Here is a 25,264-nt window from a genome sequence, read left to right on the forward strand (position 1 = left end):
TCACATGTACTTACCCGTGCACTTTGTCGACTTGCCTTTCCTTCCTCGTCAGGAAGAGGTGGCATTGGGTATGGGCACTTCCTACTAGAAGCAATTGATCCATTGGACGAGGAATGTGACTTAGATGGAGACAATGTCCTAGGAAGAAAAATAATAAATCAACACAGACTATGGCATCGCAGACAAACTGACAGCCAGAGCACTAAATCTGTATCAGTGCTGGTATGGTTTAGTTAAAAACATCCAGTATATTATCTGGAATAATTTGCAATGGGGCACTTTTAATTTACTCCTTGCTTTTGTGATCATTGGGCAACGATTAAAATAAATTGTGAACTCCAAAGACAACGCGGTGACACAACTCGTTGTGTTACCCATATGCATTGGTGCTGTCCGACGTCACAGAAGGATGTAGTTTGGGCTACTGATTTATTCATCTATGTTTCTAATTTTGGTTAGGAAATTATCAAGTGGAGGCAAGATGCATTCCCCAAGAAGGGTGAGTTGTCAGGCCAGTTCCATATACTTGACAGTAGCCAGTTGGTCCAATTGGCGGAGGCTTGACAATGTTACCTCTAGGGTTTGTGGCAAGGGAATACCAATAAAAGAAGAAATGTTACATTAAATCATTACAGACCAGGCTGGTACATCATAGTTCAGGCTGATCGCTAGACATTTTACATTCATATCAGGTATTCAGAGTGTTTTGGGGGTGGAGGTTTGAAGGGTGGAAACAAAATCATTGTGCTTACATGCAACTGGCAAAGGCCAACCTGTTATTTGTAAAATTAAAAGAAGAGATTTTGCCAACTGGAAAGTATGTCAGGCAAGCAGCAAACATTAGTGACACAACCACTGCAGGCAAGGCATGACGATGGAACCAATGCAAAATAAAAACACATTAAAAACAAAACTGCAAAGCAGCAGCTTTGGAAGCATAATTCTTGGTGAAAACTATTATTTGATCTGGACGTATCTGTGAGAAAAATTAGGGAATTAGTATGTAAGTTCCATATGGCAAGGTAACTTGGAGACACAAGAAACTGCTAATGCTTCTTTTTCTTGCGTATGGTGTGCACAGCCTAAAGTTGTAGGACAACTTGATCTATTTGATCTTATTTGATTGTGCACACCAGGTTAATTGCATTCGTCGTAACAGGGCGGACCACGTGAAGGTTGCAATCTCCCAATCACTGCTAATGCTAAATTCTCCCAGCAGATTGTTTGCTCAGCAAATAATGTTGTATTAAAATGTGGTCTACTAAATGACTAGGCCTCTATACACATCTCCCGTGGAACCGGGGACTTCTTTCCTGCTATTGATCTTGAACAACCACAGAAGCAACCTGTATTTACCCAGAACCTTTAATCTCTCAGTTGTTGATCATTTTAACTCTCCTTCCCATTCCCATACTGCAATTTCTGTCCTTAACCTCCTCAATTGCCAGAGAGAGGCCACATGCAAACTGAAGGAACAGCACCTTGGATAGTTTACAACCCAATGGTTGTAAGCAAACCAACGACATTCGGAGGCTGCAGCAAATCGTCCAATCAGCTGAGTTGGTTGCAACCTTCAGTTATTGGTTTGAACCTTCCCTCCATTGATGAACTGTACACTGCAAGGGCCAGGAAGCGAGCGTGTAAGATTATCTCTGACCCTTGTCACCCTGGCCACAAACTCTGGAAGGCGACTCTGGACTGTCAAAGCTGCCACAGCCAGACATAAAAACAGCTTTTTTCCACAAATAGTAGCTCTACTCAATAACCAAAAATCTGTAGCCTATTTTTGCTCTGGTATTTTATGTGTAATCAATAATGTTTTATTATTAATATTTAATGTTTTATGTGTCATTCCTAACTGTCACTGTATGCCATGTTGTCATGTGCGGGTGTAGCACCAAGGCAAATTCCTTGTATGTGAATATTTGGCCAATAAACTTATTAATTCATTCATTCATCCCTTCATTCATTCATTGTATGAACATTGAATATCCCTCCATTCACTGCATATTCATAAAAGTCCCTTAAACGTCACTAACATCTGCTTCCATCACCCTCTTTGGCAGCACAGTCCAGCATGTATCATTCTTTGCATGAGAAAAATTGCCCCACACATCTCATTTCAACTTTCTCCCTCCAACCTTAAAGCTAAGCCCTCTATTATTTAACATTTTAATTCTGGGAAAGAGATACTGACTGTCCTATCCATACCACTCATAATTTTACAAACCTTTATCAGATCTCCCCTCAGCTTTCAATGCTCCAAGTTTGTCTAAACTCTCCTTAGAGCTAGTATTCTCTAATCCAAGCAGCATTCTGGAAAATCTGTGCAATCTTCAAAGTCTGCACATCCTTCCTGTAATGAGATGACTGGAACTGCACTCAAACACAGCCTCAAAGAAGTTTTCAAAAACTACAATAGGACTTCCTGACTCTCACACTCAATGCTTCAACCAAAGAAGACAAGCATATCATACTCCTTCTTTGCCACTTTATCTACTTGTGTTTCTACTTCATGGGAGTTATGGACTTGGTCACCCAGATCTCTCTGTATGTAAATTCTGTTTGGGTCCTGCCATTAACTGTGTAATCTCCCTCACATTTGATCCAAAGTGCACCTCACACTTGCTCAGATTAAATTCCATAAACAAACCAAGGCACCAATTTCCACCCATTGAACAGGTATTCCATCTTACTTACCGTAGCTAACATTTCTTCCACTTGCCTCTGTCTTTTCCATTCAATCTTCCTACTTCGCTTTGCATCCTCTTTGCACATCTTAATTTAGCCATTAACTTTCTGTCATTAGCGCATCTGGATACATTACACATAGTTCCTTCGACAAAACCATTGATAAATAGCCAAGGGCCAAATATTAATGTTTACACCACTATAAATTTCATCCTGTTAGCCAAAGAATTACCTGTTTAATTCTAATCTCTGTTTACTGTCTGGTACCTATGCTACTCTAACTCCTCAAAACTATTAGCACTCAATTGGCACAACTATTTTCCATGTGGCACCTTATTGAATGATTTAAAATATTTAATGTTAAAGTGTCCACTCCTACCTTATACTGGTGATAGCCTCAAAAAACACCTCAACTGCAATTTCATTTTCATAAATCGTCAGAAAAATATGATCTCCTAGGTTTCCTGATACAAGAACAGATTCCAATACTTTCAACCACCTGTTCCCAGTTTCCATTCTGCCTCTTTTTTTAATAGTAGGTTTGCATTTTGTGTCTTTCAATCCACTGGGTCTATTCTTAAAACTAGAACACTAATGATTGATACAATTGCTATCTCCGTACCACATCTTTTAAAATCCTCCAAAATATGTTCACTTCCAGCAAAATTTGCCAGTTTTAATCGTAATAATTGCTTCAGTACTCTTTAACCCACCAGGTTAATTCCCAGGATGGCAGGACTGTCATATGTTGATAGAACGGTGCAGATGGGTTTGTATTCTCTGGATTTTAGAAGGATGAGAGGGAATCTTATTGAAGGATGAGAGACGATCTTATTCAAACGTATAAGATTATTCACGGTTTGGACACGCTAGAGGCAGGAAACATGTTCCCAATGTTGGGGGGAGTCCAGAACCAGGGGCCACAATTTAAGAATAAGGGGTAAGCCATTTAGAAAGGAGATGTGGAAAACTTTTTCACACAGAGAGTTGTGAGTCTGTGAAATTCTCTGCCTCAGAAGGCGATGGAGGCCAATTCTCTGGATGCTTTCAAGAGAGAGTTAGAGCTCTTAAAGGTAGCGGAATCAGGAAATGGGGAGAAGGCAGGAACAGGGCACTGATTGTGGATGATCAGCCATGATCACAGTGAATGGCGGTGCTGGCTCGAACGGCGGGATGGCATACTCCTGCACCTATTGCCTGTTGTCTATTTCATGACATATATATCTTTTGGGGGTTATTTTACTGCTTATATGCAAGAAAAATTCTAAGCTTCTGGTATGGAAACTACAAGCAGAAAGCTCGAGAATCACTGTCAATTTATTGAAAATGCAGGAGCTTTTGTCTTTTGTCTTCTAATACTAATTTCTTTGAGTCCAATGCCACCATCTGATCCCTGCTCTCTTGTTACGTCTGGTTCATTTCTGCATTGAGATGACAGCAAAGATTGATACAAATATATCCCTTCACCATTTTCCAGATTTTCTCCTTTTTCAAAGAAAGCCATGTTTACTTAATCTCCTTTCACATGCCAACAGAAGCATTTTCAATTGGCCTTTTAGACAATAGGTACAGGAGTAGGCCATTCGGCCCTTCGAGCCAGCACCGCCATTCAATATGATCATGGCTGATCATCCCCAATCAGTACCCCGTTCCTACCTTCTCCCCATATCCCCTGACTCCGCTATTTTTAAGAGCCCTATCTAGCTCTCTCTCTTGAAAGCATTCAGAGAACCCGCCTCCACCGCCCTCTGAAGCAGAAAATTCCACAGACTCACCACTCTGTGAGAAAAAAAGTGTTTCCTCGTCTCTGTTCTAAATGGCTTACTCCTTATTCTTAAACTGTGGCCCCTGGTTCTGGACTCCCCCAACATTGGGAACATGTTTCCTGCCTCTAGCGTGTCCAAAACCTTAACAATCTTATATGTTTCAATGAGATCTCCCCTCATCCTTCTAAACTCCAGAGTGTAAAAGCCCAGCTGCTCCATTCTCTCAGCGTATGACAGTCCGGACAACCTGGGAATTAACCTTGTAAACCTACGCTGCACTCCCTCAATAGCAAGAATGTCCTTCTTCAAATTAGGGGACCAAAACTGCACACAATACTCCAGGGGTGGTCTCACTAGGGCCCTTTACAACTGCAGAAGGACCTCTTTGTTCTTGTACTCGACTCCTATTGTTATAAAGGCCAACATGCCATTTGCTTACTTCACTACCTGCTGTACCTGCATGCTTACTTTCATAGACTGATGTACAAGCACACACAGATCCCGTTGTACTTCCCCTTTTCCAAACCTGACGTCATTTAGATAATAATCTGCCTTCCTGTTTTTGCTACCAAAGTGGATAACCTCACATTTATCCGCATTACACGACATCTGCCATGCATCTTTTCCCCCTCCCCCAACCTGTCCAAATCACCCTGCATTCTCATAGCATCCTCCTCACAGTTCACACTGTGGCCCAGCTTCGTGACATCTGCAAATTTGCTAATGTTACTTTGAATCCCTTCATCCAAATCATTGATGTATATTGTAAATAGCTGCGGTCCCAGCACCGAGCCTTGCGTTACCCCACTAGTCACTGCCTGCCATTCTGAAAGGGACCCGTTAATCCCTACTCTTTGTTTCCTGTCTGCCAACCACTTCTCTATCCATGTCAGCACTCTACCCCCAATACCATGTGCCCTAATTTTGCCCACTAATCTATGTGGGACCTTACCAAATGCTTTCTGAAAGTCCAGGTACACTACATCCACTGGCTCTCCCTTGTCCATTTTCCTAGTTACATCTTCAAAAAATTCCAGAAGATTAGTCAAGCATGATTTCCCCTTCGTAAATCCATGCTGACTCGGACCGATCCTCTTACTACTATCCAAATGTTTGGCTATCTCATCTTTTATAGTTGACTCCAGCATCTTCCCCACCACCGATGCCAGGCAAAGTGGTCTATAATTCCCTGTTTTCTCTCTCCCACCTTTCTTAAAAAGTGGGATAACATTTGCTACCCTCCAATCCACAGGAACTGATCCTGAGTCTATAGAACATTGGAAAATTATCACCAATGCATCCACGATTTCTAGAGTCATTTCCTTAAGTACCCAGGGATGCAGACCATCAGGCTCTGGGGGTCACTTGCCACTTGCTAGTAACTGCGCGCATTCTATTTCTCTCTATCCGTCACCTTTTGCGGAATTTAAAAATCTTCTTAAACTTCAGGTGTCCTGCTCTTTGTGGCAATGTTGTAAATCACTTCTACTCTAAAATGGACTGTATTTTTGCTGCACTACAGAGTACATTTATTGCATTGTCATGGTGACCCTGTAATACATTTTTAATATATAATAATCAAATACACATTTAATTGTCAAGGAAGAATTTAATTGTTCTGTTTTTGGTACATATGGCAATTAAATATTCCTGACTTAAATTGGTGGTCATTTGGACAAGTGCATATTGATTAGAGAAAGCTAATAAAAATTTGTTAAAGGCAAACCATGCTTGACAAATTTTAGGTAGCGTAAAGGGGAGATGAGGAAATGTGATTGACTTGAGTATGTGGATTGTCAAAAGCCATTTGATAAAATGCCATGTAATATAAGAATAATATGAGGAAGAAAGGCTGTGGAAGAATTGATAGAAAACTAGTTAATAATGAACAGTTATTTTATGACTGGCAGAAAATATAGTGGAGTTATTCAGCGATTAGAACTGAGATCACTAATCATCTGAATATATATTAATGACTAGGATTTTTGTACACGCACAATTTCCAAATTTGCAAATAATATAAATTTTGGAGAAGTAATAAAAGATGACTTCAAAGATGAAATTTAATGAAGAAAATAAAAGCAAATATTGGAAACATGATCAATCTTTATAAAACACTCTTTTGACTACAACTGGAACATACAGTGTCCTTGATAATTTCTGGGACAAAGACCCATCCGTTATTTATTTGCCTCTGTACACAATTTGAGATTTATAAAAGAAACAATCGCATGTGGTTAAAGTGTACAATGTCAGATTTTAATAAAGGCCATTTGTCAGATTTTAATAAAGGCCATTTTTATACATTTTAGTTTCATCATGTAGAAACCACAGCAGTGTTTATACATAGTCCCCCCATTTCAGGGCACCATAATATTTGGGACACAGCAAATGTTAATGAAAGTAGTCATGTTTAGTATTTTGTTGCATATCCTTTGCATGCAATGCCTGCTTGAAGTCTGCGATTAGAAACATAGAAACATAGAAATTAGGTGCAGGAGTAGGCCATTCGGCCCTTCGAGCCTGCACCGCCATTTAATATGATCATGGCTGATCATCCAACTCAGTATCCCGTACCTGCCTTTTCTCCATACCCTCTGATCCCCTTGGCCACAAGGGCCACATCTAACTCCCTCTTAAATATAGCCAATGAACTGGCCTCAACTACCCTCTGTGGGAGAGAGTTCCAGAGATTCACCACTCTCTGTGTGAAAAAAGTTCTCCTCATCTCGGTTTTAAAGGATCTCCCCCTTATCCTTAAGCTGTGACCCCTTGTCCTGGACTTCCCCAACATCGGAAACAATCTTCCTGCATCTAGCCTGTCCAACCCCTTAAGAATTTTGTAAGTTTCTATAAGATCCCCTCTCAATCTCCTAAACTCTAGAGAGATGATGGACATCATCAGTTGCCGGGTGTCTTCTCTGCCATCTTGCAGCTATCTTTAGCTGATACTTGTTTTGGGGGCTAGTTCCCTTAAGTTTTCTCTTCAGCATATAAAAGGCATGCTCAATTGGGTTCAGATCAGGTGATTGACTTGGCCACTCAAGAATTGACCATTTTTTTGCTTTGAAAAACTCAAATGCTTTAGCAGTATGTTTGGGATCATTGTCTTACTGTAGAATGAATTGTCGGCCAATGAGTTTTGAGACATTTGTTTGAACTTAAACAGATAGGACGTGTCTATACACTTCAGAATTCATTCAGAATTAAAACTAAATTAGATAGGCATATGGATGAGAAGGGAATGGAGGGTTATGGTATGAGTGCAGGCAGGTGGGACTAAGGGAAAAAAAGTTGTTCGGCACGGACCTGTAGGGCCGAGATGGCCTGTTTCCGTGCTGTAATTGTTATATGGTTATATGGTTATTATGCTACTACCATCAGCAGATGTATAATCAATGAAGATAAGTGAGCCAGCACCTTCAGCTGCCATACATGCCCAGGCCATAACACCCCCACCACTGCATTTCACAGATTAGGTGATCTGCTTTGGATCTTGGGCAGTTCCTTCTCTCCTCCATACTTTGCTCTTGCCATCACTCTGATATAAGTTAATCTTATATCAAGAGTGGTAGCTAACCAGTGGTTTGCATCTTGCAGTGTAGCCTCTGCATTACTGTTCATGAAGTCTTCTGCGGACAGTGATCATTGACTAATCGACACCTTGCTCCTGAAGAGTGTTTCTGAACTGTCAGACAGGTGTTTGGAGATTTTTTTTTATTATAGAGAGAATTCTTCTGTCATCAGCTGTCGAGGTCGTCCTTGGCCTGCCAGTCCCTTTGTGATTAATAAGCTCACCAGTGCTCTCTTTCTTCTTAATGATGTTCCAAACAGTTGATTTTGGTAAGCGTAAGGTTTTGCTGATGTCTCTAACATTTTTATTCTTGTTTCTCAGTCTCATAATGGCTTATTTGACTTTCATTGGCACAACTTTGGTCCTCATGTTGATAAACAGCAATAAAAGTTTCCAAAGCTGATGGAAAGACTGGAGGAAAGACTGGGTGCGGAGAGCTCTCTTATACATGCATTAAGGAGGCAAGTAAACAAACCTGAGCAATTACAAACACCTGTGAAGCCATGTGCCCCAAACATTATGGTGCCCTGAAATGGGGGGGGATTATGTATAAACACTGCTGTAATTTCTACATGATGAAACCAAAATGTATGAAAATGGCCTTTAATAAAATCTGACAATGTGTACTTTAACCACATGTGATTTTTTTTCTATTACAAATCTCAAATTGTGGAGTACAGAGGCAAATGAATGAATGATGGGTCTTTGTCCCAAACATTACGGAGGGCATTGTAATGTCTCGTTTTGCACTACATTTTAGGAAAGATACTGGATTATTAAATGGACTGAAGAGCTTTCCTGTAATGATTCCAAATATGTGGGACTGTAAATACATGTGTAGAGAAGCTGGGAATATTTTCATTGAAATAATTAGATGGAATATACATATAAAGGATTACAGAAATGTAAATTCAAGAAAATTATGAATTATTTCATTAAATGTTAGCTATAATTTGTTATTTTACCATTTGAACTATTTTCTCATACATATCAACTTGGAGTATGGCATTCAGGGTGCCATACTGTAAGAAGGATGTGGTAGCATTAGAATGAGCGCATAAAAATTGGCCAGGTTATCACCTGGAATGGAGGGCTGTTGTTATCAGGAGGGATTGGCCTGGTTGGGTTCAGTCTCAGTGGAAGCTGGGAGGATTAGGTGTGACCTTATCGAGATTTATAACATTTTCAGGGATATCAATTAGGTAGATAGATTTATTTTTCCTAGGGTAAAGGAGTCTAAAACTAGAAAGTATAGGGTTAAAGTGGAGAGGGAGAAAATTTACTGAAATATTAAAGAGATAAGAGCAGCAAATTCTTTGTACAGAGAAAAAATGGAATGGGCCGCCAGAGGAAATTGCAATCACTGCATTTAAAAGGATAGGTATTTGGACGAGAAAATAACAGATGGCCTATATGGCTGTTCCCTAATATGGCCCTGTTCCCTAATGGCTCTGTTTCTGCAAGGTTATTATCCTCCTTCCATTGCACAACTCTGATTTAAAACACTCTTGGAAGGTTCATGTAAATACAAAATCAATGTAAAATCTACAAATGGAGGCAAATTAAATATTAAAAATGGTCTCCATTTGTAGTTGTAATCCCACTTCCTACAGAGTTCTATTTAGAGTTCTATTTAAAAATAAATTGAATAGTTATATGGATTAAAAATAAATTGGATAGTTATATGGATTAAAAATAAATTGGATAGTTATATGGATGGGAAGGGAATGGAGGGTTATGGTCTGAGCGAAGGTATATGGGACTAGGGGAGATTATGCGTTCGGCACGGACTAGAAGGCCTGTTTCCGTGCTGTAATTGTTATATGGTTATATGGTTATAGAGTGCACCTATACAGACTGAACATGTGTCACTAAGTAACAGTACGTAGTGGCTGTCTCTGGACAAATGAGATTTTAATTTATGTATTTAAATGCAGCAATAAATAGTTAATGGACATTTGCAATTTCCACAAACAGGAAACCACAATTTGGTGTGATAACTTTAATTATTTTAATTGTGTCTGATAATGATGTGGTGAGGCCATTTTACCCTGGAGATAATGAAACGTGTTGAAAACTTGAAGTAATAGATACAATGAATGGATCAGGAATAGGTCAGGTAGCCCATTGTGCTTGTTTCTTAATTTCTGGTGGAGCATTTTGCCAGAAACTAACACTAGTAGTTAGGCACAGACTGTGATTTCTGCTACAATTGTTACCAAAATTTCCCAACCTCTGAAATACATTCTTGGTTCAATATCAGTTGTTTCAATATTAATATAAATTTGCAAATTGTAGCATTACAGTAAATAAAATACATTTGTCTGTGGAGACCCATCAACAAAATCTTACTATTACTGTGTATTGCAGTCTCCCGAGTAATATTTTGATTTGAAAGTAGCATTGAGAATGTTATATGATCTTAAGATCATACCGAGCCGAACTGTAGCACTATTGTTAAAATGAAGAAGAACCAGTAAGTTGTATTGGGCTACTGTAAATTAATTCATTCAAGCAGTTTGTTGTTTCAACCAACATTGTATTTATTGTGTACATCATACACAATATGGTTCTCAGTCTGAAGAAGGGTCTCAACAGGAAACGTCACCTATTCCTTTTCACCAGAATGCTGTCTGACCCGTTGAGTTACTCCAACTTTTTGTGTCTATTGTATTTTCCACCCGGCTAATGCTACTGTAAATTATTTGTAGGCTAAGGGTAAGTATATCTCCAACATTAGTTTTAATTTTAGACATTGGAAAAAAAAATGATTTAGTTCAATACTTTTGCACAGATTGAAAATAATAAACATTTGTTAGCACAGCATCCCAATTACTGCACAATTAACTTTTTTTAAATGTAGATGGTCCTCTCAGCTCTGCATTTTTTACATTGAAGAAAGCAACAGCAGGTCTCACTATAATGAATGGAAGAGGCAGAAGCAAAGTTACTCGGCAGCCATTCCACGTACAGCTAGTGATCATCCATAAACTCAGTTAGCAATGTGTTGCGATACATGCATCACTGTATCATAATCTACACAGTTAAATATTTAACACACAGCACATGGAGAAAATGGACGGTGATTTGCAGGTTTCCAGTTGTGAAAAAAATTTGCTGTATTGAGACTCATTAAAGCTGAATTGAAGATGTGGAAACAGTACTGACTATCACTTGGTAGAAAAGCGGAATTTATACTGAGCTTAGAACTTTCTTTTTCCATTCTAGGCTTAACGACTCCGTGCCAAATTCCATGCAATATTTCCTTGTGTTGAACTTGTCAATTGATCTTCTTGTTTATATCATTAGTTTGAATGAGATTCCGCAGCAATGCAAATTGAACATGAACTGGAAGGGTCTTTGCAAATAGCTAAAATAATTGTTCTCTATTCAATTCCTTTGCTTTCTTTTTTTTTTTTAAGTTTTGAACATGGCAGCAAATTATGCCAATTATTGGTGCTCACCACAAATAATTTTGGAGGTTCGGTGCATCATAGATCCACGGGATCTTCAGTAGTAGTTTGCATGAAATTTACTGCAGTGGCCTGGCTGCCATCTCAGGTTGACCAAAGATCCCATGGAAATAAATTATGAGCAAGGAATTATCTATGGGAATGGCTTAGTTGCACAACTAGTAGAGCTCCTGCTATATGGCACTAGCAGTCCTGCTTCAATCCTGATTTTGATTGCTCTGAGTGGAGTTTGAACATTCTCCCTGTGACTACATAAGTTTTCTCTGGTTGCTCCAGTGTCTTCCGAGATATCAAAGACACATGGGTTGGTTGGTTAATTGGCCACTGTAAATTACCCATTGTGTGGGTGGGTGGAAGAATTGATATGAATGTGGGAGAGCAAGATTGCTCTGTGAGCCAGCATGTATTTGATATGCTGGAGACCTTTTTCTGTGTTGTATGAAAATATGGACATCAAATATGGACCTGGCAATATTTATAATTCAACCAAGCATTATATAAAAATATCATAGACTTTTTGCTATGCTCAAATAGATTGCTCCATTTTCTACATACATGAAACACTACATTTTAGAAGCACTTCATTGTATATAAATTACTTTAACATATTCTGAAAGAGACTCAATTGACAACATATACATTTCTTTCTTCTCTCTCTGCCAATGCCCCACCTTTTAATTTTGCATATATAGGTATACATGGATATATTTGTCTATTTAAACATCAGAAGGCCAATTCGTATCAAGGGATTGAAAAGATGTGGATGTGGTCCTGTCGTTGTAAAATAATTAATGGTTTGCAGCATTATCAATGGATTCTTCTAGTATACTATTGTAACATTAGCATTACAATGGAAAAACTACTTATTGTTTACTCAAGAGAGCACTCCTTGCCAAATGTTGGTACCATAGCAACTGATTCAAGGCAAATGACCCACTTCATGAGCCAGCATTTGCCTACAAAAAACAAGTGTTTGAATGGATCTAAAAAAGGGTTGTGCTGGATGAAGCAATGTAAAAGATCATGAGCCGCAGTACCAGGTCAGTGTTTGCACTTTATCATTGCTTCCTCTATAGTGCTCTTTAATTAAGGCTGCAGTGTTCAATGGTATAGAATAACATCAATATAGTGTGTACAATTAAGGACCGTATTAGTTGAACCTGATGAACCCACCATTTCTCACTACATTTACTGAGTGTAAATTAATTTCCGGCTAGTTTGAGGATCAGGAATGCTGATTCAAAGGCAAAAAAGACTTGGGTGCGGATGTGGAACAGGCAAAGTAGGGAGTTTCTGAAGGTGGGGTGGTATGGAGTAGGGTGGGGAGTGGGATGTTGAATGTAGAGAGCGACTGAGAATTGTGACACAAAGCCAATCAGTTTTCTCTGTACCTTAATTGGTACATGTGACAATAAACTGATCTTGTCCTTGAGACCTTGAGAATGGTATTGGACAAGAGGATTTGAAGAGATAATGAAGGGAAAATGCAGAAAGGGTTTGAATACAAGGAGCTGACATGGTAGACTGTTGAATCCAGTAGGAGATGTCGTTTCTGCAGCAATTTACTGATTAATAATACAGGATAAATGTAGCAATCTGCTGCGAGTGAATAAAGTATAAATACTTAAAACTTTGAACGAGGATCATGCCTTGTCCTTCTCTTCATTTAGACGCACAGTTACTTTCTGGCTTTTTAAACCGATTATCTCTTGTGGTGGTGGTGATATTGCTTTATCACAGAATTAAAGAATAAGATGCAATGGGAATCTTGACAGTTTACTTAGGTACAGTAACATATTTCATGTCCCCTCTCAATACGAGCTGAGAAACCTACAAGTGAAATTTGCAGTCAACTTTTTCTCCAACTCTGTGTTCCTATTTTGGCTGTGCTGTGTGCAACATATCACAGAAGCATTCAAGATGATGACCAAGGGATGCTGTTCTATGAGTCACAATCCAACAATCTTACAGGCTAACAATAAAACTAAAAAAAGGAACAAAACCATTCTGTGGCTCAAACATGGAGAAATACAAATCCTTAATTAAAATAATCATTATGAACAATAAACTGAATGCAGTTACAAGAAGTAAGCTGAAGAGTAGAGTGATTCAAAACAAGCTCAGCAGGTAGCTGGTATTTGCATAAATTCACTGCCGCCTTTAGAAGGCTAAAGTGCTTAAAAAACTAGTGAAAATATGTAAACCCACTAGCATTTGGTAAATAGAGTTTTGCACTCACCCTTCACCCATGTTCCTGTTGCATTGCCTGATGGCACATTATGCACATCATTGCAGCGTAAGAGCAGAATTTTATTGCACATGTAATTGTCTTAACAGGATATTGTGTACAGTGAAAATGACATTATCAGACCAGTGGGTAGAACAATGTGGACACCATGGTGCTGCATGATTGGACTGCATTGCCACTTTGTATAAAGGCAGTGGCAATTATGTATTAGCCCACTGAGGTACCTTTATTGGAAAATGGAAGAACAAGCTAATAATGGTGGTGCCAGAGGAAGCATGCACTAGAGTACTTCTATGGATGGGGACCTCAGCACTAGATGCAAACAGGAGCTGCAATTGCACATGAAGCCTGGACAGTCAAAGGTAGCAAATTAACAGGGGCCACTTCCAGCTGCAGTAGCTTGTATTTAATACAAGGCAGCAGGTCCAGTCATAATGTGCTGCAACAGCTCTGGCAATAAATAAATCATTAAATAGACAAATAAATAGATAAACACAATGATTTTAGAAATACCTAATGTACGGTCCTTCAGTGTTTTTATTCACATCTTCTACCCACTTAGCTACATTATATTCTCTTTTGTACCATGGATTTAAATACCTGCAGAAAGCATTGGTGGGTTCAAAGAAAGTGGAAGAAGAAGAAGAAGAAAAGAGATCTGAGGTCATAGCAAAGCTTAGCAAAGTGCTTTCTTCACCAAAATGCAAGTGAACGTGCCACATACATCACCGTCGATCTTCTCAGCAAACTGCAGAGTATTCAAGTGACAAAATCCAAACTATCCAAAAATCCAAAAATCCAGAAATGCTTGTGCAGTTTTCACAACAGCTCAGTTGCCTCGGGAAAAATCATGGGGCCTGCATTGTTGCCAATTATAACATTTCAGCCTTACACATAAAGGTTAACAGTGGAATTTTGCACATTATACATGAGTGGAAAAGGTATACGCAAAAGGGCTTGCGTACAATTTATCACAGAGAGGATAGCTTGCATGTTTTACTGGAGAAATAAAAACAGATTAGAGTGAACTCTACTTCCACTGGCAAACACTGCTCTTAATAAACTAAACCAATGGTCTCGGGAAACCATGCAAAAAATAGTTGCAGTCTTACAAGAGTACTCTAGAACAGGAAGTTTGGCAGAGTTAATCAAATATTTATAATCATAGAATCAAATAGGTGTAACATTTATATCATATAATTTCCAATGCAGGCTGCCTATCACCATTGTCAGGCTCTTTCATACAAGACAGTCCACATTAATGACCAAGATGCAATTGGATACTTTAGTTATACAAATAGACCAGGCATATAGCAAGTGATGTTTGCCAGTCTCCCAGCAGTGCCTTATCCCTCTGCAGTGGCCAAATATACATAGCACCTTCTGAATATCTGGTGCTGGGCATGGTTAATGGATTATTAGTTTACCAAATTATTGGCTGCTCAAGATTAATCATGGAATTAAATCACACACTGAAAATAAGTAATAAGTAATAATAGTGTACAATAAATTGTCTAGCTGGGAAATGACATGATACTGGCAAATGCTCATAGTGTCAAGAGTTATACTGAAAATATTGAACTTTACTGAAATAACTAAAGTTACTGGTTTGAAGAAAACTATGACTTACTTGTACCAGAGAGGTGGTTTATATATATTTTTAAATGGCCCAGAAAGTAGATGATGACTGAATTGGGGAACGATCCAGGAGTAACATTTGCTGTTCATAGCTTAATTTGAAGACAAACTCTCACAACATTTAAAAAGCATCTGAATCACCAAGGCATGGGAAGCTATGGATCAAGTGCTGGTAAATGGGGTTAGTATTGATGGGTACTTGGTAGCCAGCATAGACATGGTGGGCCTGTTTTTGTTCCGTATGTCCTGACTTATAGCTAAAGAGAACATAAGAAACAGGAGCAAGAGTTGGCTACTTGATCCCTTGTACCTGCTCTGCCATTCAATAATGTCACAGCTGATCTTTTACCTCAGTGCTACTTTCCTTCCCAGTCCCTCAATTCCTTTAATACCTGAAATGCTTACAATCTCAGCCATGAATATAGTCAAGGCATAAATCTCCACCCATTCTTGGGTACAAAATTCACCGCCCTCTGTATGAAGAAGTTTTTTTTTCTACAGTTCAGTCCCGAAAGGCCAACCCGTTATTTTGAAACACTGATTGCTGATAGCAGACACCTCAGTCATAATTCCTGTCTTGACAAGCCCTGGAAGAACTTTGTGTGCTTCAATGAGATCAACTCTTATTTTTCTAATCCATAGCAAGCAGAGGCTCTGTCTACCTAACCTTATTTTACTGGACAAAATCCTCATCTCAGGAGCAAATCTGTTGCATCTTTTGCATGGCAGGAGCAAATCTGTTGTACCTTCCTCCTGCCTTTGCAAATATACCCTTCCCTAGGTGGGGAGATCAGGCAATATTCCCAATATAAAATCCTTTGTTTAACCCGACTCTCTGTATCTGTATATTAAAAATCCACAGTCCATGTCATTGTATAAAACCCAATCCTATGTTCTCTAATGTGTTCATAACTTCTTGTGTATCACCTTAAAGACTTTCTGAACATCCCATCCCATCCACCAACTCCTCGTACCCATCCATAGTTTACAATTAGATTTTTCATTATTATTTTTCTTTTACAAATTCATGTTGCCATTATCCAATCCAACTATCGTTTTCTGAATTCCCTGTAATCACAAATTCTAGCATTTCCCTCACAACTGATGTCAGGGAAACTGATCTCTAATTCCCACTTTTCTGTCTCCCTTCTTCACAGTGAAGTTACATTTGCTGCCTTCCTACTTGTGGGATATATTCTAGAATCTATGAAAGTTTGGAAAATGTCAACAATTGCATCCATTATCTCTCGCCACCTCTGTCAAAATCTTGGGATGTTGGTTACTAGGTCCTGGGGATTTATCGGCCTGGCCCACTTAGGCAATTTGTTAGGCAACTACAGGCAATTAGTTTGTCACCACATGTGGTGGGGCAAGTGGGGCAGGCCCATTAGGGTTCTCTAATTTCTCCAATATTACTTTTTATTAATGCCAATTTCTTCCAGTTACTCATTTGCTCTAGATTTGTAGTTATTACCCATTACATGAGGTTTTTCCATGAAGCCAGACAAAGTGGTTGTTTGATTTCTCTCCCATTTCCTTATTCCCCAATATAATTTCTCCAATCGTCGTTCGTAAGAAAGAGGGGGAGTGAATGGCAATCATAGAGAGCTGAAATGCCTACTCCTTTGTGTTCTACATTAAAACAAGGTAAAAATCTCTCCATTTACCGTTCAGTCTCACTGATACATTTACAAAATCAACGGTTCAATGGTTCTTTATTGTCATGTGCAAAACACAGTGAAAGTATTTTCCGAGTCACCAGATTTGGCACCATTTCTAGTCAGGTCCGCACGCTAGGTCTTACGGAGCAGCCCCGATCCAGGCAAGCCCCAGGCTGCTGCACAGCCTCCAGCTGTCGCCTTCGCCTGGATTGTTCAATGATAGCTGTGAACTCACATATAGAACTTGAACAAGAACGACAATTTGGACAGGACCAAATTTGACAAAATGTCCGAATAGGCCTTTGGGCCTAATGTCCGCTGCAAGTTTCAGACATGAATCCTGGACAATGCTGACAATCCTAACATAAATTACATTTGTTGATTCTGAAAAGCAGATTCCATGTAATCAAATTTCTAGGACATTGCATTTTATACCACATGCGTCTTGCATTCAATTTGAATATATATATATGCAATTAGAATCAAAATCACCATATAATTATTACTTAACAAATTCCACTCACATTTTGGTTAGAAATTTCTATTGCTTGGCTTGCTGCTCGTCGCCATGCTAATAATACACCCAATTCCACATCATTATAAACTTCCACCATAAATAAGCAGTGCAAGGTAAAATACACAATAGCACATGATTTGTGACATGAAACAATGAATATTATTTTGAAGTAGATCATATATTCCATCCTATTAAGTTTTTTTTACGAGCTTTTGTTTCTTTCAATTTTAAAATGATTATTTAACAATTAATAAAATGTATGGTCAAAATGAAAGAAGCAGTGGAACGGGTCATTGAGATTCATGAGTCGGTGCTAACATGATGTGCGGTTAGTAAATTGTTCAGGTTAACTCTGATTAAAACATGGTTAAAAGTGGTTCTCTTGGTTTCCCTGAAATTCTTTAGGAAAAATGATATACTCAATAAATCTGTGTTGGAAAGAATAGGTCGGGATTCAATTGTTAGTTAATGAGGCAAATAATACATTTATCACCTTCATACTGAACCCAGGCAGATCTATTCTTCAATTTGTTGTGTTCCTGAATAATGACCTCACAGGATGGATCACTCACTTTTCCTTGCTGGTGGAAATAATACGTTTGGTAGCGTATCTGGTGACATAGTGCATGCTGATGTTAAAGTGTAGGGGGTGATGTACTCTAACTACTTTATAAGCCTTAAAATCTCTCAGGTATTTTTGCTCTTGAAAGATATATGAATGCAATGTTCTTATTTTCTTTTAATAGTTACGGTAAGCATGATATTCTTGATTTTGCATCACCTAATTCGGGATAATACTTGGCCACTTTGTTTTTCCCACGTTCTCCCTGTGATTGCATGGGGTTCCATTTGTTGCTCTGGTTTCTTTCTGCATCCTAAAATTGTGCCATTAGGTTTTTGGTTACTGTATATTATCCTTCCATGCTGTTCTGGCAAAAGTATCAGAGGGAAGTTGATGTGAGAGAATATAACATTCAGGACTGCAGAAAAATATGAAGAGGGGGAATGGGGATGATGAGATTTCTCTGCTGGGTGCTGAATGGGTGAACAGCCTCCTTCCATGTCAGAATGCCAAGAAGTAAATAAAACATGTTTTCATATAATTTTGCAAACTTTCCTTCAACCATTATTTGATTATAGCTGAGGCAATCTTTGTATTTCTTAATCACAAGACAAGTCTTCAATCACTCTGATCATTTGAATTATCACCAGATTAACTCTTGACTAAATAACAATTATATGCAAAGATTGTACAAATTTAAGAATTTTATCTGTGATATGTGGAGGGAAATGAAAGTATAAATAGCTTTTAATGGGATTGCATTTACAGTTTGCATGAGGATAATATTCTGTAAAGCGAAGTAAACACTATTTCATTAATTCTATCCAAGACAAAATATTTTTCCTCAAACTTTATAAAGTGTCGTGTTGTTGAATTAACAGATGAATTGTAATTTGAATCAACACAATGTTTATAATTTAATTCTACAGCAGTTAATTAATACCAGACATTAAGACTATCTTTCAGTCAGGAAAAAACAGGAAAGGCAAATAATTAGTAGTTCAATGATCAAAGTCTACCTGTAGGTGATTGATTAATTCACTAGCCTTTATACAGCATTTGCACAATTTTTAAATAAATATATTTTGTACTCACTCTGTAGAATTGGAACGTGGCCTAAATTTTCTTCCTTTATTCTTCTTTTGGTTGCCTCCCAAATTTCCTTAAGAAAAGAATCAGGAAAAAGTTTGGAAGCAGACGGAATTGCATCATTGACTAATTCTAAAAAATTTAGTAATGAAGTATTATTAAACATGAAAAGGAAATGCAGGTGAACAATGTACATATATTTTCAAAATCACACCAGAAAGCAATAAATGTCTCTATTTGTCCACCTGACAGCATTTTTCCTTAAAGTTTGAAGACATCCATTCAAATAAATAATGCAGCCCAACAGATGGCAAAGGATTCTCATCAGGACAGTGTACTGCAAATACTTTCCAGTCCTGATATTGATTCTCACTATTCGTGGACATTATAAAAAATGGGTTGACAAGAATAACAATTTTTTAATGCCTCCGTTGTACCTAGCGTCTAATGCATATTGCAACTACCTAGCTGCTTTAGAAATTGCCAAACCACTTGCAACAACTGCGTATTCTGTATGTCAACAATACTCGCGAAAACCTTCATGGGCATCAAGCCATGCATGGTGTACCAACCTTGGCTCCGTAATTGAACTCCTATCTCTGAGATGCAACACTGTGGTTACAAGATGAAGCCCTGAGACATGACCACATAGCTGAGAATGTGCACACTGAGAGTGTGCTCCACATCAGAGGTACTTGGATGTGCTGTTAAACCATTGCAGTATGAGCCTTCACAAGTGAATGGTAAAGGTTACCATGTTACGATTTGAAAGAAGAACTGGGGAGGTTTTCCCCACTGTTCTGGCCAATATAGTGTTTGTCTTAAATAGGGTTGGGATGTCCAGATGTCATGAAAGATGTTGCATTAAAACCCCTCAATAACTATATCATCAGCAATTTAAAACAAATCTAAATGAAGCACATGCAGTAAATTAAACAATAAAAATCATAATGTAAACAAGACCAACTTTTCACTATGGATTTTTTTAGCATATAATTAGACAATAGACAATGGGTGCAGGAGTAGGTCATTTGGCCCTTTGAGCCAGCACCGCCATTCAATGAGATCATGGCTGATCATCCCCAATCAGTACCCCGTTCCTGCCTTCTCCCCATATCCCCTGACTCCACTATTTTTAAGAGCCCTATCTAGCTCTTTCTTGAAAGCATCCAGAGAACCTGCCTCCACCGCCCTCTGAGGCAGAGAATTCCACACTCACCACTGTCTGTGAGAAAAAGTGTTTCCTCGTCTCCGTTCTAAATTCTTATCAAATATCCTGCCACTCCTAAATGAAACACAGTTATGAACAATAATGTGCTTGCATCTGATTTAAATGTACATACATGCAGGATAATGAAGCTTGGTAGGGGCTGTTGCTAAATATTTTATGTATAAAATATGCCAAACTAATGCTTACAGTCAGAGTATAATTGTGCACTGGTCTCTAAATGCTCCTTACATAGCAGATGATGGAATCTCGCAGGGAAAAGGAGGAGGAGTATAGGTCTAAATGGTGAGAAGATGGGAAGATTTGGGGGCAGGAATATGGAGGAGTGTGTGAGTGAGGAGCAGATAGAGTAGATAATGAATATTGGGTGAGAGGAGGTGGGGTGTGGTGGGAAAGAAGGGTGTGCGTGAGAGGGCCTGGGTAAATGAGGAGGAGAGAGAATGGGGCAGTGAGGGAGCAGATTACCTGCAATTAGAGAAGTCAATGTTCATGTCATTGGGTTGTGGACTATCAAGGCAGAATAGTTGGAAGAGTGGGCTGAAAGATGGCAGATGGAGTTTAATGCTGATAAGTGTGAGGTGCTACATCTTGGCAGGACAAATCAAAATAGGACGTATATGGCAAATGGTAGGGAATTGAAGAATGCAGGTGAACAGAGGGATCTGGGAATAACTGTGCACAGTTCCCTGAAAATGGAATCTCATGTAGATAGGGTGGTAAAGAAAGCTTTTGGTGTGCTGGCCTTTATAAATCAGAGCATTGAGTATAGAAGTTGGGATGTAATGTTAAAATTGTACAAGGCATTGGTGAGGCCAATTCTTGAGTATGGTGTACAATTTTGGTCGCCTAATTATAGGAAGGATGTCAACAAAATAGAGAGAGTACAGAGGAGATTTACTAGAATGTTGCCTGGGTTTCAGCAACTAAGTTACAGAGAAAGGTTGAACAAGTTAGGGCTTTATTCTTTGGAGCGCAGAAGGCTAAGGGGGGGGGGGACTTGATAGAGGTCTTTAAAATGATGAGAGGGATAGACAGAGTTGACGTGGATAAGCTTTTCCCACTGAGAGTAGGGAAGATTCAAACAAGGCGACATGACTTGAGAATTAAGGGACAGAAGTTTAGGGGTAACATGAGGGGGAACTTCTTTACTCAGAGAGTGGTGGCTGTGTGGAATGAGCTTCCAGTGAAGGTGGTGGAGGCAGGTTCGTTTTTACCATTTAAAAATAAATTGGATAGTTATATGGACGGGAAAGGAATGGAGGGTTATGGTCTGAGCACAGGTATATGGGACTAGGGGAGAATACGTGTTCGGCACGGACTAGAAGTGTCGAGATGGCCTGTTTCCATGCTGTAATTGTTATATGGTTATAATATGAGGGTGCTGTTCCTCTAATTTGTGTTCAGCCTCATCCTGGCAATTAAAGAGGCCATGGACATTCTAGTCAGTTTGGCAATGGGGAGGGTAATTGAAATGGTCTGCACTGGAAGTTTCAGGTGGCCATGAGACTTAGTGCAGGTGCTCGGCAAAGGGGTGACCTGGTCTGCCCTTGGTCTCAGCAATGTAGAGGACGTCAACTACTGCAACACGTGTTATGGATGAGGTTAGAGGAGGTGCATGTGCATCTCCGAGACACCTGGGAGGGCCGTTTCAGTCCATGGATGGTGGTGAGAGTGGAGGTGTAGGGTCAGGGCATTACATCTTCTATGGATGCAGGGGAAAGTGCCTGGGGAGGGATGGGTGGAGGAGGGTCTGAATACTTATGTAAATGTGATATTTCAGTTATATATTTTTAATTATTTTGCAAACATTTCTAAATTCCTGTTTTCGATTTTTCATTCTGGGGTATTGTGTGTAGATTGATGATTAGAAAAACAAATTTAATCCATTTTAGAATAAGGCTGTAGTAACATAATGTGGAAAAAGTGAAGGAGTCTGAATGCACTGTATATAAATGAGTTGATGGAAATATAGATAGGTCGGATTGCAAGATTGCAGATGACACCAACGTTGGTGGAGTAGCAGACAGTGAGGAAAGTTGTCAAAGGATACAGCAAGATATAGATCAATTACACATATGGGCATAAATGACAGATGGAGCATAATCCAGGCAAATTTGAGGTGTTGCACTTTAGGAGGCCAAAGATAAGAGGAATATATACAGTAAATGACAGAACTCTTTCCCAGATGTACAGATGGATCTTGGGGGCCTAGTCCATAGTTCCCTGTAGGTAGCAACATAAATAGATAGTGGTAAAATTGCAAATGGTATCAAGTCAAGTCAAGTTTGCTCGTCACATACACATACCAGATGTGCAGTGAAATGAAAAGTGTCAATGCTACTACAAACTACAAACAGAAAAGCAACAGGTATGCTTGTCTTCATCAGTCAGGGCACTGAGTTTAACAGTCATTAAACTATGTTGCAGTTTTATTTAAAAAATTGGTTACACCGCATTTGGAGTTTTAGTATTTTTGTATTCTTTGTGTGCATTTCTAGTTGCCCTATTACAGGAAGGATGTGCAGGGTTTGGAGAGGGTACAGAAGAGATGCCAGGACACTAAGTGGATTAGACACTATTGCTCACCACAACAGAGGATGTACTTCCTGTGGCAGCTGAGAAAGCACAATCTGCCACAGGCAATGATGGTCTAATTCTATACTGCCATCGTAGAGTCTGTCCTCACCTCCATCATGGTCTGGTTTGGCTCAGCCACCAAGCACAACATCCGGAGGCAGCAGCAAATCATCCGATCAGCTGAGAAGGTTAGTGGCTGCAACCTTGACAAACTGTACACTGCAAGGGCCAGGAAGTGAGCGGGTAAGATCATCTCTGACCCCTCTCACCCTGGCCACAAACTCTTTGAATCACTTCCCTCTGGAAGGTGACTGGTCTGTCAAAGCTGCCAAAGCCAGACATAAAAACAGTTTTTTTTCACGTGTAGCAGCTCTACTCAATAGCCAAAAATTTGTAGCCTCCTTTTGCTCTGGTATTTTGTTTAATTCACATGCATAATCAATAATGTTTTATGTGTCATTCCTAACTGTTACTGTATGTCATGTTGTCACTCTTTGTTTCCTGTCTGTCAACCAATTTTCTATCCATGTCAGCACTCTACCCCCAATACCATGTGCCCTAATTTTGCCCACCAATCTCCTATGGACAAGGGAGAGCCAGTGGATGTAGTTTACCTGGACTTTCAGAAAGCATTTGATAAGGCCCCACATAGGAGATTAGTGGGCAAAATTGGGGCACATGGTATTGGGGGTAGAGTGCTGACATGGATAGAAAATTGGTTGGCAGACAGGAAACAAAGAGTAGGGATTAACGGGTCCCTTTCAGAATGGCAGGCAGTGACTAGTGGGGTACTGCAAGGCTCGGTGCTGGGACCGCAGCTATTTACAATATACATCAATGATTTAGATGAAGGGATTCAAAGTAACATTAGCAAATTTGCAGATGACACAAAGCTGTGGCAGTGTGAACTGTGAGGAAGATGCTATGACAATGCAGAGTGACTTGGACAGGTTGGGTGAGTGGGCAGATGCATGACGGATGCAGTTTAATGTGGATAAATGTGAGGTTATCCACTTTGTTAGCAAAAACAGGAAGGCAGATTACTATCTGAATGGTGTCAAGTTGGGAAAAGGGGAAGTACAGCGGGATATGGGGATACTTGTTCATCACTCAAAGAAAGTAAGCATGCAGGTACAGCGGTCAGTGAAGAAAGCGAATGGCATGTTGGACTTAATAATAAGATGAGTTGAGTATAGGAGCAAAGAAGTCCTTTTGCGGTTGTATAGGGCCTGGTGAGACCACACCTGGAGTATTGTGTGCAGTTTTGGTCCCACAATTTGAGGAAGAACACTCTTGTTATTGAGGGAGTGCAGCGTAGGTTTACAAGGTTAATTCCTGGGATGGCTGAGAGAATGGAGCGGCTGGGCTTGTATACTCTAGAGTTTAGAAGGATGAGAGGGTATCTTATTGAAACATATAAGATTATTAAGGGTTTGGACACGCTAGAGACAGGAAACATGTTCCCGATGTTGGGGGAGTCCAGAACCAGGAGCCACAGTTTAAGAATAAGGGGTAAGCATTTAGAACGGAGCCGAGGAAATGCTTTTTCTCACAGAGAGTTGTGAATCTACCATATAACCATATAACAATTACAGCACGGAAACAGGCCATCTCGACCGTTCTAGTCCGTGCCAAACACATAATCTCCCCTAGTCCCATATACCTGCGCTCAGACCATAACCCTCCATTCCCTTCCCATCCATATAACTATCCAATTTATTTTTAAATGATAAAAACAAACCTGCCTCCATCACCTTCACTGGAAGCTCATTCCACACAGCTACCACTCTCTGAGTAAAGAAGTTCCCCCTCATGTTACCCCTAAACTTCAGTCCCTTAATTCTCAAGTCATGTCCCCTTGTTTGAATCTTCCCTACTCTCAGTGGGAAAAGCTTTTCCACGTCAACTCTGTCTATCCCTCTCATCATTTTAAAAACCTCTATTAAGTCCCCCCTTAACCTTCTGCGCTCCAAAGAATAAAGCCCTAACGTTCAACATTTCTCTGAATCTGTGGAGTTCTCTGCCTCAGAGGGTGGTGGAGGCCAGTTCTCTGGATACTTTAGAAAGAGAGAGCTAGATAAGGCTCTTAAAGATAGCGGACTCGGGGGATATGGGGAGTACTGATTGGGGATGATCAGCCATGATCACATTAAATGGCAGCGGTGGCTCGAAATGCCGAATATTCTACTCCTGCACCTATTGTCTATTGCGGGTGGAGCACCAAGGCAAATTCCTTGTAT

General features: G+C 39.5%; 1 protein-coding gene across 10 annotated transcripts in view; it reads right to left on the reverse strand.

Annotated features, from left to right (window-relative positions):
• adam22 (ADAM metallopeptidase domain 22) overlaps positions 1 to 25,264 on the reverse strand; it is a 252,306-nt gene that overhangs the window by 5,353 nt on the left and 221,689 nt on the right. For 5 of the 10 annotated variants that reach the window (XM_055655409.1, XM_055655358.1, XM_055655349.1 and 2 more), the window contains 3 exons: positions 19,226 to 19,292; positions 14,266 to 14,352; positions 15 to 138 (listed from right to left, as the gene is read on the reverse strand). In XM_055655409.1, the coding sequence (XP_055511384.1) occupies positions 15 to 138; positions 14,266 to 14,352; positions 19,226 to 19,292 (278 nt within the window). Of the gene's footprint in view, positions 1 to 14; positions 139 to 13,743; positions 13,771 to 14,265; positions 14,353 to 19,225; positions 19,293 to 25,264 lie in introns of all 10 variants that reach the window. The other 5 variants (XM_055655426.1, XM_055655417.1, XM_055655385.1 and 2 more) reach the window with 2 other exon arrangements.

Source organism: Leucoraja erinacea, chromosome 2, assembly GCF_028641065.1.
Source record: "Leucoraja erinacea ecotype New England chromosome 2, Leri_hhj_1, whole genome shotgun sequence".
Lineage (NCBI taxonomy): Eukaryota > Metazoa > Chordata > Chondrichthyes > Rajiformes > Rajidae > Leucoraja > Leucoraja erinaceus.